At 42.9% G+C, this 18,762-nt stretch overlaps 1 protein-coding gene across 1 annotated transcript in view; it reads left to right on the top strand.

Annotated features, from left to right (window-relative positions):
* Nucleotides 1-18,762, top strand: part of tsc1b (TSC complex subunit 1b) — a 39,485-nt gene that overhangs the window by 16,954 nt on the left and 3,769 nt on the right. Inside the window, exons 9-20 of the mRNA XM_071909681.2 lie at nucleotides 821-936; nucleotides 2,641-2,806; nucleotides 2,960-3,081; nucleotides 6,105-6,201; nucleotides 6,562-6,669; nucleotides 7,590-8,235; nucleotides 9,547-9,590; nucleotides 11,691-11,857; nucleotides 13,278-13,460; nucleotides 14,491-14,601; nucleotides 16,621-16,743; nucleotides 18,272-18,459. Of these exons, the coding sequence (XP_071765782.1) occupies nucleotides 821-936; nucleotides 2,641-2,806; nucleotides 2,960-3,081; nucleotides 6,105-6,201; nucleotides 6,562-6,669; nucleotides 7,590-8,235; nucleotides 9,547-9,590; nucleotides 11,691-11,857; nucleotides 13,278-13,460; nucleotides 14,491-14,601; nucleotides 16,621-16,743; nucleotides 18,272-18,459 (2,071 nt within the window). The remainder of the gene's footprint in view (nucleotides 1-820; nucleotides 937-2,640; nucleotides 2,807-2,959; nucleotides 3,082-6,104; nucleotides 6,202-6,561; nucleotides 6,670-7,589; nucleotides 8,236-9,546; nucleotides 9,591-11,690; nucleotides 11,858-13,277; nucleotides 13,461-14,490; nucleotides 14,602-16,620; nucleotides 16,744-18,271; nucleotides 18,460-18,762) is intronic.

Below are 18,762 nucleotides of genomic sequence, written 5' to 3'. Positions count from 1 at the left end.
AACGACTGAGTATCTCTGTTGCCATGAATAAGCCAGTTAACAGTGTCTTCCTGTCTACCTGTGGTGTCGCGTCCACAGCTGGAACGTTAGCGACCCTCTTTGATTGAACAATAGCATGTTACTTCTAAAACAGGGGAATGTGAAGCTAGTAAGATGATTATATGCTACAGTAACCTGTTTAATATTGGGAGTGAGCCAGGCATTTTAACTGGGTTTCTCATAATTGGGTTATTCTGATGATGTTTACATGCATCGACTCAAAACCAAGTTACCTGAATAATCGGGTTAAGAATGGAATTCTCATTCCCATTGACTGGTTTGGTCACTTCATATAGGCTAATGTTCATGTTTCAGAATCAGAAAAAGGCTATTTCCTTTTTATTTCAATTGCGTTATTTGAACCCTTTTGAATGTAGAGAGAATATGTTTGTGAGCTATTTTGTTTGACAACACCTTAATGTGTCTTTATTGACTTGTGGTTATCACTGGTGTTTGACAGAAACCATGCATCTGCAAAAAGGCTTTTCAGGAATGAAGAAAAGAACGGCTATTTTTTCATTGACACCCTTGTATTTTTGATATTATACAACGGGTTTTCCAACAGGTTTCAAGGATTCTTGTGTCATGAAACTCACTCAACAAATAAAGTAACGGGTACATTTTCAAAAAAATCACCAGAACTGCAGTGGTTGGTTTCTCTGCCACAGCAGAAAAAGACGGATAGAGAGAGATATGCTGCTGTCCACAAGAACGGATAAAGAATGGAGGTTTAGTGCATCAATCTGAAGATTGTTCAGGCTGTTTGTCTTCTTGTCAACAGGAAGCTCTTCTTCGACTCCTTTCTCGACCCCACGGCAGCCGCTGCCTCCGCCCCTGTCCTTGCCCCCCCTCTCAGGGACACAGTCCTACCGTAGCCCACAGACCTCTAGACGCCAGGTGAGATCATCCACAATACAGTCAAAAGCAGATCTTGGTTTAGCCATGAGAGACACGCATGGTCAGTGTGCCTTCAGAAACGAATTTGCCGAGGGTAATGCTAGAGCGCGTAGTTCTTACTTTCCCATTCACTGCTTGCTGTGTTGTTTACACTTGATATGTCAGCCGTGTCAAATTCACTGAGTTGATTGCTTTCCTCCAAGCCCCCCTCAACTCTCTCCATCGGGCCAACGACTTCCCTCCCTCCCTGTTTTCATAGAGGCGCAGGGAGAGGGAGCGCTCCGGAGAGTGGGCAGACAGGATTTTTAGTCGTCAGAGTGGGCAAGCTGGCAGGCAGTTGGGTCCGGCCTCAGGAGTTACCACACATGCCCCCATGCTTGTCCCGCCACCCCTCTGCATACTGTCCCAGGGGTTGGTTGCCTTGGAGATGCTGTCTCTCCCTATCTATTTCTGGGCCAGCCACACGGGGGGTCTGGGTGTTTTTCTGCCCCCCGGGGTCTGTCTGAGGATTTGTCTCTGTGTTGCACTCCTCCGACCCAGACAAACGGAAAATTTGGGAAAAACACGGGAGACCCGCCGTTTCAGGAAATAGGCATTTTAAATCGGATTGTGTTTATATAGGTGACTGGGACCGTATTTGTGATATTGAAACACCATCAGTAAACTCTTGTTTGCTGTACGGTGGGATAGGATATCAGGGGCTAAGGATTGTTTTCTTCAAATATATGTTAACGAGTAATTGTGAGTTCATCATTGTCCTATAATCACACCTATTTAAATAAAAAAATTCACTCACCAGTCGTTCTGGCCTGGTGGTTAGAGAGCTGTGCAGCAGCCAATGTGTCCGTCTCTGCTGAAGTGTCCTTGAACAAGACACTGGACCTCTATGTGCTCCACCATCCCTAAGTTAATGAATATTGAAAGTCACATAAGTAAGTGTATGATCGTGTAGGTAAGGGTGGCATATCGTTGGTGAAACAGTGAAAGTGAAGTGAAACAGCCCACCATGCATTTTTTAGTTTTATCCAGTGGAGTTTTGAAATGGTTTCATAAGCCCAAGGATTTTCTCAACCCATAGAAGAGCATGGAATCCTTCAACTGATGTTAAAATATGTAAATCACTAAAAATGAAGTTATGAGGTTTTCGCAGGACAACAGTGATATGCAAATAAATACTTGCGCAAGGCCCAAGAATGCATTGTCAGAATATATTCAGGATCCTGAGCCAGTTTAATTACATTTTGATGAACTTTATCTAATATTTTTCGTTATCCTTCCTTTTAATAATACCAATAATGATATTACAGTAATTTGATTCTCGTAGGGAAACTCTTTTGTTTATCCCGCTCCACGGGGAGGTCAGAGGTCAGGGTCAGCTACAGGACAGCACACTGGAGCTGGTGATTCAGTGTCTTTCTCAGAGACTCTTCAGCAGGCTGGATGCTTCTGACACAGTATACATGTGTATAATATTTATCCATTCAGCAACTGCCTGCGACCTTATGCAGAATGTTATGAGACAGTCAGGCATAAGTGCAATGAAAATAGAGTGAACCATGATGTTGAAGTTTTGAATTTTGCAGTGTCTCTTGCTTTTGTGTCTTTGTTGTGGTGTTTTATGTCTGTCAGATTTGGTAATGATTTCCTTTTCTGTGGACATAAATTGCTATCTGGTCTTGTCTAATCGTCTAATCTTCCTTGTAGAACTCCAGCTGTGAACTCAACTCTTCCTGCGGGGGGAAGGACCCTCTGTGGAGCCCCTCCTCCTTGTGTGGCATGGCCACGCCCCCTTCCTCTAGGGGCATGTCGCCCAACTTAGAGCTCTCCCACAGTGCCTCACACCTTCCCAGCCGCTTCCACTGCACCTCAGGTCAATAGTTACATCGTGGTTATCAATTTCAACTCAGCGATGGCAGCATACTGCTGTCAGAGTTGTGTAGCTGTTTGTTTTGATTTGATGTTTTGTTTAGGAGTAAAATGGAATTTTCTTTTCTCCTCATGCTGATTGTTTTGCTCCGTGCAGGAGGGAAAGGAACGCCTGCGTCCAGCACTCCAGCAACCTCCTCCCCACCCCCCACCCTATCAGATGACTTTCCCATCATCTCCTTACCAACCAACACAGTCCAGTCTAGTCCACCAAGAAAGGTATGTTGTCTCTGCCATCATCCGTATGTCTTCAAAACATTGCTTGTGTCCACTATCTCATGTGGTTTATGTTGATCAGTAGTGCATTTCAAGATTTCCTTTTCCTTTTCACTTTCCTTTTCACACAAACCTCAGTCAAAAATACCAATACCAAATATATGCTTTTTTCAGTTAGTTTGCAGCATAACAAGATGCAAAAAGTCGATGGATGCACACATTTGCTGTGTAGCAACCATTATTGGTTGCTGTTTTACTGAATTTGGGAATGGCTTAGTGGACAAAGTGTTCCAACATCAGGGCCCAGTTCCTCATTAGTCATTTAATTAATCCAGGCTAATAAGATGCCAGCCGGCTCAAATGATCTTGCTAACCCACATCTGGCTAAATCCGTTTATCAAACTCAGGAGGTGGATTGATTTGTCAAACTTGGTTGTCGTTGGAGCCTCATGGAGTCCCATTCTGAAATGAAGGGAACAGGAGTAGAGGGTTGAAACCATGATCAACAATCATAGAATTGGCACAGCACCATGGCTAAAGAGAGAGCACCTTTTTTACTGCAACTGAGCAAGAGTAAATAATTGAAGAGTGTGAGGAACATATCTTATCTAAAAGGGTTAGGGTTCGGCTAATTCTGAAATGCAGCTAAATAACCAGTTAGCTGGATAGTTATTTATTTATGTTGTCTTCTGGGTGTCGTTATGAGGTAGTTCTATCCGTTAAATGGTAGAGTAAAAAAGTATTCGTTGTCATTTCATGAAATGTGGTAAAACTATCCAGTCGATGGATAGTATGATGAATGTAACATGTTCCAAATGGCAAAGAAGAAATTACTGAAGGATTGGCAAAGATGACAGTGAGAGGGTTTTACAAATTCAATCTTAACCACCTTGTCGCCCCAATAACATCAACATGTTTGCTCTGTTTAGTGAGGTGAGATGGAGCGAGCCGAGTCTGGCTGTTTGCCTCCATTGTTATTTTGATTGGTGTCACGTTGGCTCGCGCGAGTTCCTGTGAGATTAGAGCCTGACGTCAGTGACGTGTCAGGGGTCAACAGGATAAATCTCAGTTATAGCGTGAAGTGTGTGATACCCTGTCTCTCCCTAATTGTCTAGTGTGAGCATATTTACAAATAAGATCAAATCTCTGTGTGATGCAGTGTATTTTCAAAATCGGTTAGAAATCTTCTCATGTGTCTCCAGCTGTATTGTGTTGATATTGTTGTCTTTCAGCCTTTCCTGGACTAAATTATCATGTAGTGTATTGCTATATTTAGCATTCTGCATGCTACAGTGTGCAGTACAGTTATTACGGATATTACTAGGGCTGCACAATTAATCGTACATTCAGATTTTATGTTTCCACAATCAGTCGTGTAATTCAGTGATATTCAACTGTTTGTTATATCTTCAGTTCCCCTGAAAGTCTCGGTGTGGTATATCAAGTGCTTCGATTACGCCTGACCAATGACAACCTCTGAATGTGCAGCGTGCACCATGTGACCAAAACAAAAGATTGAAAGACGGAAAAGCAGGCATCTCCGGAGGGAAAGAAAGAGAGAAATCTTACATAGAACAAATCATGTCTGTATCTAAAATGTGAATGTCTGTATAATGGAGGCATAGCATTTAACATACTGTTTAGCAAATGCTTTTATCCTTAGTGCCTTATTGCATCATGAGCGCTTGTATTTCTGACACGAGTGGGCCTCATGGGAATTAAGGTTACTTGACATGACCCCGGTTCTCTCATAACAGTGAAGCATCTCAGACTATAGAGGAGCGCTCTCAAGCAATCCAATCATGGAAGCTTCAGTTACACCAGTAATTGGATAGACCAGTCACAGCGGTGACAGGGGAGCGCTGCCTCCCATGTACCGCTGTGGGTTACAGGTGCAGCATTCTCAAATATAATTTGTTCCTCGTCCACCGCAAGGAGGGAAGTGCAGCGACATACCTCACTATTGTCAGAGAGCCAGGGTTATGTCAGGTAACCTTAAGTTCTCTTTCTAACTTTGTTCGGTAGCCTGTGGGAGATAAACAGCTCCTGTATTGCACTGATTTCCAAAACTGACCAACAACAAGGGCAAGGAATCAGAAGCCACTATAGAGGCCCTACAACAGTCCACAAGTGCACAAGAGGTTCATAATGGTTCCAATGCTTAGATCTGTATGCACTAATATAGAAGCGGGAACATCCATTCTGTAACATCTGACAAAAGTTTGCAGCAAAGCCCGGCTCGCTGCTTTACAGATGTCCTGAACAGAAACCCCCTCGATCAAGGCCCAAGACGTGACGATGCCCGGAGTGGAATGAGCCCTAAGTGCCACTGTAGGCTTTAAGCTTTACCCTTATAGCCAACACAGTAGCCTTCACTATCCAGTGGGAGAGGCACTGGTGAGAAATGGCCTCTCCAAGGACGGCCCAAGACACGAATATTGCTGTCCCTAAACTCCCTTGTCCACAGTAGTACAGGGGAGGCAGGATTCCCCTGTCCAGTTAGAAAGATAACTCCCAGTACTGACAGTGTTGGTGCCATGCTCTATTGTTATACAAAAAGCTATACAAAAAGCACATGTAGAAAGGGATTAATGCCTTTCAGGGGTAGTTGATGGTCATTTTAAATCCAGAATCTATGACATACGCACCCAACATTTTGACACGAGTCTTCTTCAGTGGTGTGCCCCCCCAAATTTCTTGCTTTCTTGCTTGCTTTATTCTCTCCTTCTTTCTTGCTTTCTTGCTTTTTCTCTGCCCACTTAATCCTTTTCATGGTCACGTGGGGACATTCACTCACACTCACATTCATGCATATGGGCAATTTAGAGTCTCCACTCCACCTGACTTGCATGTCTTTTGAAATGTGGAAAGAAACCGGAGCACCCAGGGGAAACCCATGTGAGCATGGGGAGAACACTCCCCAAAATCCTGGGTCCTTCTTGCTGTGAGGTGAAAGTGCGAACCACTGAACCAATGTGCTGCACGAAACAAATTCATAACAATATTATTAACTGTGTGACTTTCAGGATCGTCGGCAAGGAGAAGCCGGTAAGCCTGCGCTGGTGAGGCAGGACCCAGTGAAGGAACCAGAGAAGGGTGCAGGAGAAGTAGCCAACAACAGAGGTTAGTCATGATGAGCTTATTTTCTGTGATTTATTCATTATATTGTATTGATTTTCACAGTTCAGGTGTATCTCCTGTCATACTATGAAATATTGAATACTCTAATTGTAAAACTCTTGTAAATCTCCCCTGAAATGTCCTCTGTTTATTGTTATCAGTTGATCGGGTACAAACTTCCGACCCTCTCTTCCTGAAATACAGGAACTATATGTAACAGAGATGTTTCTGTAGTTGTGACATAATATGTTGGATGTCTTTGCTTTTTGTGCTTTTTGGATGCTTTTTGTGTTTCTATTGTCATACCCCCATGATACGTAGCAGTAGCTGATCAGTCATAAACCTCTACCATTTCCTTATCAGATGCAGGAGGTGCTGAGAATATCTCCATGACCTTGACAGAGCTGTCGGTCTTCATGAAGAAGCAGGAGCTGGAGCTGCAGCTGAGGACAGAGAAGGAGAGGGAAGAGGGTGAGTCGAAACACTAGAAGGGTCAGAATCAGATCCAGCAGTCTAAGAGTCAATGTGACCCAACATGGAAAACAGGCACATTGTTGATATGGGCCCAGGTCAAGGGGGGGTGCTGAGGTGGGCTGTGCCCCCTGTCAGCCAATCAGTGCAAGTTCAAAATAATATTTTCCCTCTGACTGCTTATTGGCTGGTTGGGCATCACAAAACTCAGCAGTGAAGCAGCTTTGTATGACTCGCTTTTGGACGCTACTTCTAACTTCTGAACACTTAGGTCCATGTGAGTTTCTTTATTAAACCAGGCTTTCAGTCAAGTAGACCTTCAGGGCATACAACACACACCTGTGTGTATTGTGTGTGTGTGTGTGTGTGTGTATTGTATGCCCTGAAGAAGGTCTACTTGAGTTTCTTTATTAAACCCAGCTTTCGATCAAGTAGACCTACATTTTGATCAAACTTTTTATGATGCAAAACAGCTTTCCAGTAAACTTAAATGAGTCTTGTCTCATGGCTCCGGATTACATCCCTGTTTATGGTCCCCTACAGCTCAGTGCGTAGAGCTAAGCCTGCCAATTTTAGGGGTTTGATTCTCACATGAGCCACCCATACTAAAAATATATGCACCTGCAGTTCTGTAAACCACTTTGAATAAAAGCATCCACAAAATGGCATATGTTATGTTGCTAAAGCCAGCTCCTTAGGGTTAAATATTCCTGTTCTCCTGAGTAAAGAAGAAACCCCAAAACCTTTGTTTTTTGTGTGTGGGCTAGCTTTACAGTTTTGCTCCAAGTAGTTGGCACCTGTTGTGAGCGCAGAAATTCTTAAGCGCCTGCAGTACATTGACATTCAGAACATACATCCAGATTTAACTCCACCAAAATCCTCCTTATGTTCTCCTCTGTCTGTTTTTTTTCCTGCTGTAGCTGCCATCACAGAGGAGCTGCTTAAGATCACGGAGGATAAGCAGGACCTGGCCGGCCTGAGGGGCTTCGACTCGCCTTTCTATCACACCACTGAGACTCTGACCGGCTACCAGACACAAGACAAGGCGCTTTCCAACTCCCAGCCCGGCGGCCCCGTCCGGGACACCCACAACGTTGTATCTACTCCAGACAAAGCGGAGAACACTGCGAGTACGAGCGGTGTTGGCAGCGGAGGAGGAGGAGGAACGGGGGACAGCAGGGGTTCGGCCCTGTGCCTCGAGCAGTCCTGGTCCTTCCAGTCCGTTTTCACCCCCATAGATCACCACCTGCACCGAAGCCCCTCCGCCCCAGACGACGAGGTGGGCAAGTTTGGCCTGTTCTCGCCCAGCCCGTGCAGCAAGACCCCGGCCTCGCTGCCCTATGAGACATTTTTTGACCTGGCTCTGCCCAGGGCGGCCTCGCTGTTTGTGGGCAAGAAGACGTCGGAGGCGGTGCACAGGGCGGCGATGGAGAGTCTGAGTCTGTCGCAGCGGGAGGAGGGGCTGGAAGACGGGGAGGAGGAAGGGGTGATGTCTGCTTCACCACTGGAGGTGCTGGATCGCCTTGTTCAGCAGGGGAGCGACACCCACGATAAGGTTCTCAAGAGGTGAGGGGCTAAACTTCCATTCAGCACAGATCTTCAAGGCTATTTGCTGCTACTGAAACTGTCTGGCCTTTATTCTTTCACTGTGTTGTCAGTATGTAACCCTGAGCAAAGTGGACGCTCACTGTGCAGAGCTTGGCCGGGTCGTTTCCAGTCTGTTACCATGGCCCAAAGGAAACACCCAGTTGAGAACAACTACCAGCATTGTTTAATACCCCGCCTCCCCCCTTCTTTCGCCACACACACACACACACACACACACACAAACAGGGAGCCAGTCCTCGGAGCCAATAATACAACAGCAGAGACAGTGTCAGCAAAGTCAGTGCTGGGCAGAGAACAATCTGGCTTTGCTCATTTCATCCCCCCATCACCCCCACCCACCTTTTACTATCTTCACCAAAGCTGAGCAGGAGAACATGGCCCGCTGGAGGTGAATGTAATCAACTGAAACAGAGAACCAAGGTGTGCCTCTGCATCCAGGGATGTAAAATTCCTACTGTGCTGTCCTATGGCCGACCCTAATGAGTGCAGTGTTTCCCTTCAAATGTTTTTATAGCAGTGATGGTGAGGGGGAAATTTGACTTTGGGTATAGACAGACATCAACTAAATACTCCAAACTGACTAGCCACACTGTTTCCAGCTACAGCACCTGTTGCAGTTCCAAAACAGTTCATATTTAAAAGCTTACATATTGATATATGGACAAACCTTAAGCACTGTTCCTATTTTAGAAGAGAAGATACAAAGAGTGCTGCACTGTCCATTAAAACTGAAGTTGCTGGTGTCTAAAAAGGTGCTCTTGGAAACCAGGGAGTTAGATCATGAAGAGAGATGGATCATGGCCTCTAGTACTGGAACATGCAAAATGTAAAAATGTAAAAAATAAAAAGGGCATCAAAAATGATGCCAAGGCACCCTGATGAAGGCATGCAAGCCAAAACACATCGGTGGTAAGCCAGTATAATAAAGGCTTTTTAATATTTTTCACTGCAAAAAGTGTACCTTGGTATAATTTTCGAGAATGGCATGTTCCAGTACTAGAGGCCATGATCTGTCTCTCTTCATGACTGTTGCTATCTTGTTTGTTTCCTGAAAAAAGTTCACATCATCAGAGACCGTGACTGACATGATGAAATCACCTGCCACTGTACTGTTAGTGCTTAAGAGAAAAAGTTCCCAGAGCGTCTGAAAGAGGTCATTCATGTGACATATTAACGGTCCATTTTGACCATGTTAACGTGTTAAATATGACGTGGGAAATGATGCTAGTGGCTGATTTGTTTCTCACCGTCTTGACTCTTCCTTTGCAGATTACCTTTGCCAAGTAAGTCAGCTGACTGGACGCACTTTGGAGGTAAAGCACTCGCAACCACAACGCTGTTCTACACTGATAAAAGACTCTGTTACAACGACTGCAGAAGTAGTATTATCTATGACTAGGCATGACCAGGGATTTGTCACGAGCATTGGAACATGACCAGAATGTTACAACATTACCCAATTGGATAGGGAATTTGTTCAACTGAGAGTTATGAAAACACACAAGGTTCCCACAGTCATGCAGAACCTAGAAAACTCAAAACTTTGCATATTGTCTTTTCTATGTCTGGAAAAGTTATAGGGAATGCCACATTACCTATTGCCTTTTTTTAAAAATAGTTTTAGTTGGCTTTGTCATGCAGTATTATTGGGAAAAGTCATCAGCAAAAATGTTTCGAAACCTTTTATAAAGATGCAGCCAGAATTTTGATTTATTCTCCTGCCATATTTGAGGGGAAAACCTGTCTGTATGATCATGTACAGAGTTGACTGTTCAGGGTTGAGGTATGTGATCTCCTCTCTCTTCCCTTACCTCCCTCCCTGCACTCAGTCAACCACAACAAGAATCTAATTTTCTGCAGCTGCAGTTCACAGTAGAAGTACTCTGTGTTTTTGTCAAAACCCTCTGCCAACTTATATTGGAATTATAACATTAGAATTGAATCAGTTCCCCTGGTATTTTTGATTGCATGTGAGACCCGACAACACAAAGAGCTTGTGGTTAACTTATGTGAGCTCTCAGACGAAGTTCTCAGACTTTATCTGTCTTTTTAAACGCTCTTTCTCCCTCTGTTTCCCTTTGTCCATGTTAACAAGTAGAGCTCTGTATTCAAAGTTGTGCTGGCCCATTGCAGATTTTTTTTATTTATCCCATGAAATAGAATTTGGTTGGGACACATGACGCTATGAGCACTGCATTTTTCAAATTCTAACTATCTTTGGTTTGCTTCATCCTCAGGGACTTTCAGTGTATGATAACTTTTATATCCAGAGGTCGGGACTCAAGTCACATGACTTGGACTCGAGTCAGACTCAAGTCACAATTTTAATAACTTGAGACTTGACTTGATGCATGAAGAGAAGACTTGAGACTTGACTTGACTTGGGTTCTGGTGACTTGGGACTTGACTCTGACTTGTACTTTGATGACTTGAAAAGGTTTCTAAAGTCTTGACTTGAGATCTTGTGTTTGTGTAAATGACTTAGATTGAAAGTGATGAGATTTGTTCCACCAGACGACTGAATTTGAATTCTGTTTTCTGAATTTGTATGGGATGATTGAATTTATTGAAGCTGAAACTGATTATAGAAATCAAACTCATAATGCTCTTACCAAGTTTCTATCCTATTCAAACCATATTGCATTGAAAAGTCCTAGATATTTAGTTTTCTTTAAGATATTAAATTGGTACTGGACTCTTGATTTGCTCTGACTTAACTTGGTGTTCTACATTTAGACTTGAGGTCGGCAGTGGCCTAAAAGTTAGAGAGGCAGACTTGTTACTGTAAGGTTGCTAGTTCAAATCCCCAGGCCACCCTGTAAAGACTTGTCAGGGGAAAGTGAATGAATAATACTTTGTAATGCTTTAGCAACTACCATGAAGATGCCCTCAAGCACGCAGTAGAGCTGCTCAGTAGACAACAGTAGAAGCCTGTGGTTTTACTGGCCCGCTCACAGATGTCACTTTGTGTAACTGTGAATGTGAATCTGAAAGTTACTGAAAAAGCATGCATGCTCAGCAAACTTTCCCTGTGTAAATAAAGGTTAATGAATTATGTTGTCTTTATATCTAGACCTAAATGACACAACCTTTTCATCATTATAAGATGCCTTTTTTAAATTTATTTTTCTCTCTCTGGCTCAGCAAACCCAGTATCTCATATTTTAAATCTCTGCTCAAAACACATTTTTCAGACTTCAGGCTTTCTTATCATTTATCCCTTTTATTCTCATTGCAGTTGCCTGTGCTATTATTCTGTTACCCCATTTTAACTTGTTATTATCATTATTATTAGTATTATTATTATTGTTATTATTGTTATGTGACTTGAATGTATTAAGGCCAAAGTGAGCAGTCGCCCGTTTGTCAGGTGTGCGACCCTGTTAATTACATTATTATTATGGCGTCTCCAGGCTCGGCTCCCCTGGACGAGCTTCACACGCTGCGCAGCCAGCTGCTCCTGCTGCACAACCAGCTGCTGTACGAGCGCTATAAGAGGGAGCAGCACGCCGTCCGTAACCGACGCCTCCTCCGACGCATCATCAACGCCACCGCACTGGAGGAGCAGAACAATGCTATGGTAACGCCGCATGCGCTCCTCGTCCCAGATTAGTCCTTTTGGAAAATATTGTTTAGTATAATTATTAAAACCCCTTTTTTTGTTTTTTAACAAACAAAACAAACGAAACATAAATATTACAGTACACTCAGATATTCGGACATCCTGTACAAGTATAGATGTATAAATGGTATAATGGGGATAGTCAACAGTGACCCTTGACAGAGATTTATCTTTACAAAATAAGATGAAACTGAAGAAACAGAAGACAAAAAAAAACCCAAAACATAGACGTATAAAACTAAAAATAAAAATAGACTTAAACAGGTACACAGTGCTTTTGGAAATAAATGAAAAGAATGAAAAAAAAAGAAAAACGGTGCTCTAGTCATCAGCTATGGTGTTGCTGTAGCGTTACATAAGCGTCACCACTGGGTGGCAGGACGGCCCAGTATTTAGGGAGACTGTCCTATAACTGGAGGTTCACAGGTTTGAGCCCCACAACAACCAGCGTGTCCTGTTTTTAAGTTTGAGCAGAACAGCAAAGAGCGGAGGAAGCACATCTAAACTAGTCAAATCATTAAAAACATTTCCTGTTTGTGACACAGGTAACAGAAAAAACATGACTTTTTTGATTGCAGTTGAGAGTGTCCCACACAGATTGTGACGGTTACAAAGTTGCCATGAATGCTGTTAAGTCTCCCGGACCGAGACGCAGAGAAAGAAGAGAAACAAATGGCACATTCATAAAACAATCAACTTGAGGCATGAACAATTTCCCCCAAATATTTGGAGAATCTTGCACATTTATTGTGTTTGGTGAATAAAATGACTCTAAGTGGTGTGTGTGTGTGTGTGTGTGTGTGTGTGTGTGTGTGTGTGTCCCTGTCCTCACTGAAGGACCAGCTGAACTTGGAGAGTGTGTGAGAGAAACAGTGACACAATCCTTCAGCAAACAGCAAACCATGTAAAGCATGTGTGATTTTCAACAGATATTTGGGTATTCCTGTACACAGGCCTTCCCACTGGCCTAGAAAATCTCTGGATTTGAGAAAAATAAAATAAGACCTTTTAAAACATTTCAAAAATGAATGGAATACTTTTTTAAATTAAAATACAGCACCCAAATTCATCAATATGCCTCAGCTCTCTCCGTTCTAGGATCAACAACTTCGCATCCTAAGGAAAACCCTGTGATGGATATTTGCGTTGATCTACCAGCAGTTTTAAAATTAATGAATTTGATCATGATTTCTTGACTTGACAAGATCATGAGTAAAACATAAGGCCAAAACATGCCAATTTTAAATCTTTATCCACCACACAAGACCTTTTAAAGTTATTGAAAGTCTTTGAATTTGATGTCCATGTGAGTGTGGGAACTTGTACATTTATTGTACTTAATATATGTGTGTGTGTGTGTGTGTGTGTCTCCCTGCAGAAGGACCAGCTAAGCCTGCAGAGTGTGGATATCGTGTCTCTGAGGGAGAGTCTGCAGGTGGAGCAGCAGCGCTGCAGGCAGCTGTGGGACGACCGGGAGACTGTGGTGACCAGGCTGCACAGCCAGGTGAGGCAGCTGCAGCAGGGGAGAGACGACTACTACACCAAGAACCAGGAGCTGCAGGTACACACACACACACACACACACACACACTGGTACACTCGACGCACACACATTCATTTACAGACACACACACACACACATATATACATACTTGTATACATTCTTGCACAGATAAATAGATATACAAATACACATGCACACATACGTACGTACCGGGGAGTGACCGGTATGCATTTCTGAAGGCAGATACTGATATTTTTAGACTGAAGTCACCAATATTTTTAGACGGAAGTTGCTGAAAGCTGATATTTTCTGTGTAAAGATATTCAATATGTTTAAATTTGACATTTGACCATGCCAAAAGTTAATAGTATTCATCGTTTCCCTCAGAATTGTATTCTTGTCATGGTGGAAAAGCCTCTGAAACAGCATTTAGACCATCATGTGACACTAAACTCTCCATTGAAGCCCAGACTAATGAAATTATTTTCGGTAGGTAGCAAGTCTTTGTGACAGTGATGTAAAACACTACCGCTAACCGACTCAAGGGGTCGCCAAAGTCATCAGGTTTCAAATTCTACTGGTAGCCGCTTTAACTAGAAGGGCACTCGGAGAGCGCAGACCTCCGCCAAGGTTCGTGCTATTATTGCTTGTTCGTGAGTCGGATCCGGATCCGCTCCAAAATTTAATGGGTTCTTCCTTGGCCCATGCTACACCCTTCCACGAAGTTTCATGAAAATCGGGCCAGTAGTTTTTCCGTAATCCTGCTAAAAGAAACAAACAAACAGACAAACAAACAAACAAACGGCACCGAAAACATAACCTCCTTGGCGGAGGTAATAAAAGGCCAACAACAGCCCTATAACGGTCTAACCCTACTAGATCCATACACATTCACATATACACACGTTTATATAAATATATACAGTAATACACACACATACATATATACAAACATGCACACACACACACACATGCACCTGTGTACATGAGCTCCCGATGCACATGGTTGACACTGACAGGAACAGGAACATGCATTAATAGATCTATCACAGCATTCACACAGCTGTTCTGTGTGTTTTCTCTGCAGAGCAAGTTGCAGGAATGCCAGAAAAAGATGGATGAGCTGGAGGCGGAGCTTCAGAGGGCCAACAACAAAGTGTGTCACACTGGTCACCTCCTCAACCAGATGACCATCAAGGTAAAGACATATTCACGCCATGGCCTGATGTATCACAACATTTTAACATTTTTGAACGGTAACAGTATATATCGTGGTGTAATCGTTTTTCTGGTGATGTCATTTGAAAAGTGTTATTTCAGTACAAGAACCCTGTGGGAATGCCTGTTTTTTGCCTGGGGCTTCAACAGTGTAGTTACTTACAAATTTTGTTTATTTAAGGGCGGGTATCACACTGAAGTATTTTGACTCTTTTTATTTGGAACACTTTGGAAACAAACTGGAATATTTGTATTCATGTTTGGTCTTCAGGTAGTAAAGTAGGTTGCTTGTGTTTCCACCTCTGACAATGACAGTCGCACAACAAAGCTCGCAGATGATAGTTTCCTGCTCAATGTCTGACTTTTTATAACCAAACCATGTCCGATGGAGGATTTCCCCCCTTTTTTTTTTTTTTTTTAAAGACAAGCTCTTGTTCATCTTTGTTCTGTGGGCTTTCGTTTGGTCGAAGATAAGGAGATGAGCGTGCTTCACTTTCACTACACTCAAGCTCCACATCTCCGCTTGCATTTTCAGCAATTTTACAACAATGTGACAAACTTTTTTTTATGTTAAGTCTGTAGAATGTAAATTGGCCAGCTTGTTTGCCTCCAGCCTTTCTGGCTCATCCGGTAGAAACAGTGTGGACAAATCTAAACATTAGCACAGATTTCTACCAGTGTGTCATTTCAGCCGGAGTACCGCCCATCACTGACCTAATGCCTTCTACTTTACCACCAAAACAACTTTGTGGTTGGAGAAATCATCCTGTAATCGGAAGGTCAGCCTCAGGAGTTAAACCACATGCCCCCATGCTTGTCCTGCCACCCCTCTGCAGACTGTCCCGGGGGTTGGTTGCCTTGGAGATTCTCTCTCTCTCTCTCTCTCTCTCTCTCTCTCTCTCTCTCTCTCTCTCTCTCTCTATTTTTGGGTCAGCCACACGGGAGTTCTGGGTGTTTTTCTGCCCCCCGGGATCTGTCTGTCTGACGACCTGCCTGTCTGTTGCACTCCTCCCACCCAGACAAAGGGAAATCTTGAAAAACAAGCACCCGTCGATTCACGAAATAGCCATTTCAAATCGGACTGTGTTTATATAATTGGCTTCAGGTTCTCATTCATGGTATTTAGAGCATGAGTAGATTCTGGTTGGGACATGATAAAGGAACAGTTCACCTCAAAATTAAAACTCGGCCATTGTCTACTCACCCGCATGTCAGTCAAAACAAACCAGTTCCATCTCAGCTTTCACCCAAACATTTGAAGTGAATGGGGCGTTGTTGTTGGTTAGAGTTCCAAAAATGGCATAAAACTTTAAACAGCCTGTGTAGCATAAGTCAAGCGATTGCACTTGTGTATATTGTATTGATTGTGTATATGTATCGTGGGACAGAAAAAATGAATCACGACATTTTATTCGTCTGTAGTAATCACAAATGAGACGGCTTGCCCATCACAATTTCCCAAGCTCTCCATTGAAATCATATTATTTGCACTTTATAATGACATTTTTAAATTGTTGTTTACATTCTAGGAAGCCAATGCCATTTCTAGAAAGATTTGTGACTCAGAAATAAACATAATTCTGCACAGTCAGACTTTATTGTCATTGAACTTTTATTTATCACACCGTATCGTGGTTGTATCAAACCGTGAACCTCATATCGCGAATCAGATCGCATCATGAGATGAGCATATCGTCCCATCCCTAATTGGAGGAAATTCTGAAATTTAGTATCATCCCTTGCATATATTTTCACATTGCAAGGGACATTTTGTTCATTGAGCCTGTTCATGGCAAGTTGAAAATACAGTACTTCAGGCACCGACAAGCAAAGTCCTACAGTGCTGCATAAACAGTTTGGTGCAACATAATCTTTAATGACTAATTCTGCTCCGCCTGCTCGTTATTGATACGCTCACAAATGGTTCTGACAGGTTTGATTTGTAGCGTGATTGCTGTTTTGCCCTCCGTCGTCATTGGTTGTCTTGTGTGTCCTTCAGCTGAGCAACAGTGAGAGCACCCAGCAGCAGATGAGCTTCCTGAACAAGCAGCTGCTGCTCCTGGGGGAGGCCCATAAGCTGTCCATGCAGGAGCTACACCACGCAGGCCCCGACAATACAAAGGTAGGGTACAAGTAAGCGTATGTGTGTGTGTGTGTGTGTGTGTTTTGTGTGCAGCTATGCGTGTGACGGATGCAGAGGGCTGTGGAGAAGACATACTGAGGTGAAAAAAGGGACACTAATTGGGTTTGTTGGGCGTCTAGTAAAACTCTCCCACTGAAGCATCGCTAGCTTAGCTTTTAAGAAGTGTAATAATCAGTTAATTTATGTGCCTTCTTCAATAATTCTACTGGAATTTGTCTTGGTGACACTGGTATAGAGAGATGTTGACAGCTTGAAGGACTGACTGACTTTTTGGGACTTTGGCTCATTGGTCACGTTACCCAATATCTGATAAGTGGATTGGTACCAAAATCATCCCTGGTAGATCGCTCTGTCCATATGTGTGTGTGCATATTAACGCTTTAGTATACAGCATGTTAAGTAATCGGAAAACGACTAACATTATTAAGTGTGAAGATAAACCGTTTAGTAGTCTGCACCAGTGATCAATGGCGGAAGTAACTAATTACATTTACTCACGTTGCTGTACTTGAGGAGCTTTTTAGTGTACTTGTACTTTTTGAGTATTTTTTTTTTAAAGTCAGTGACTTTTTTTTTACCGAAGTACATTTTTACTGAAGTATTGTACTTAACTACATTTCAAATCACATCCATTATAGAGTAATGGCTGGTTCTCCATAAGCAACAGAAACTGGACCAGCGTAAATTGGTCAATTTTGGAGCCATTCACAGTGAACGGTCAGTCAGAAAAGAAGAGAGAGAGAGAGAAAAAGAGAAAGAGAGGGGGAGAGAGAGAGATCACATCTAACAACATTCTCTTTTCTAAAAAGTAACTCGGTAACTTACTCTGAGTACCTTTTAGCTACTTTTAACTTTTACGCAAGTAGATTTTTACACCAGTACTTTTACTTCTACTTAAACGCACAGTATGTAATTTCTGCCGCTAGGGGTCTCTCAATCAAAACAATAACAAAAGACGTAGTTTGATGACGTCGTGAAGTAGTGTGGGATCATGGGAGTTTTTTTACGGGGACAGCTTCGGCGACAGAACGCGCAGCAAACGGGAATGAATAATCGTGATCCATCACGAGTGAGCAATAAAAACAATAGAATGAAAAAAACAACAGAGTGGCTAGAGTGGCTAGTTGGCCGACTTCCTTCCTCACTCTCTGACGTATCATCTGGTGTTTCCCGTGTTTCCCCGGAAGTTAGGGGGTAAAGGGGATATGACGCCATTGACAGGCGACCAAATGAAACGCTCCATTATCTTGAATAAAATTACGGATTTCTCTGGGTTTGAACATTGTTGGAAACATTTGGGATAATGTAAGTACACAACTCAACAAAATATATAACATAGGTCTAGTCGTTTTTAGATATTTTAATGCGGAAATGTTACATATTATACCTTTAAGTAAAATATCAGCAAAGTAACAGTGCTTCTGCTGGAGTTGGACATTCTAGCACTCTTTCCACCACTGCCAGTGACCCCTCCCCACCCAACCCTCCTGCTCTGTTGTGTGTGCAGGAGGCCCAGATGCTGCAGGTGTCCTATGGGAAGGAGGTGGAGACGCTGAGGCAGAGCCTGCTAGTTCAGGGCCAGAAGCTGGAGGCGGCGCAGCAGAGAGTCACTGAGCTGGAGACCCATCTCTCCAAGAAGGAACACCTCATCGCTGAGCAGAAGAAGTTCCTCGAGGATGTCAAATGTCAGGCCAAGTGAGTGTCCGTTTGGCTCCGTCAGGTTCAGTTTGAGCCGACTAGTCTACACTTCAAAATGTGTTTGGATAGAAAAAAGACCATTATTAGTTTATGCATTGATATGAATCGTTACTCTGGATGACTTTACACAAAGCCATCTTAGTTGATCTGGGAAGTTTGTCTCTATTTCCAATTTCAATTTTAACTTGCTTTATTGGCATGGCAAGCACATTCCTGTGTTGCCAAAGCGAATGGATGAAAAAGATAATCAATAAAAGACATCTAAATAGATTTCAGGGAAAACAAAACAAAGAAATAGGA

The sequence above is a fragment of the Centroberyx gerrardi genome, chromosome 2 (genome assembly GCF_048128805.1).
Source record: "Centroberyx gerrardi isolate f3 chromosome 2, fCenGer3.hap1.cur.20231027, whole genome shotgun sequence".
Classification (NCBI taxonomy): Eukaryota; Metazoa; Chordata; class Actinopteri; order Beryciformes; family Berycidae; genus Centroberyx; species Centroberyx gerrardi.
The sequence above is the reverse complement of the archived record's forward strand: the minus strand, read 5'-3'. Positions and strand labels throughout refer to the sequence as shown.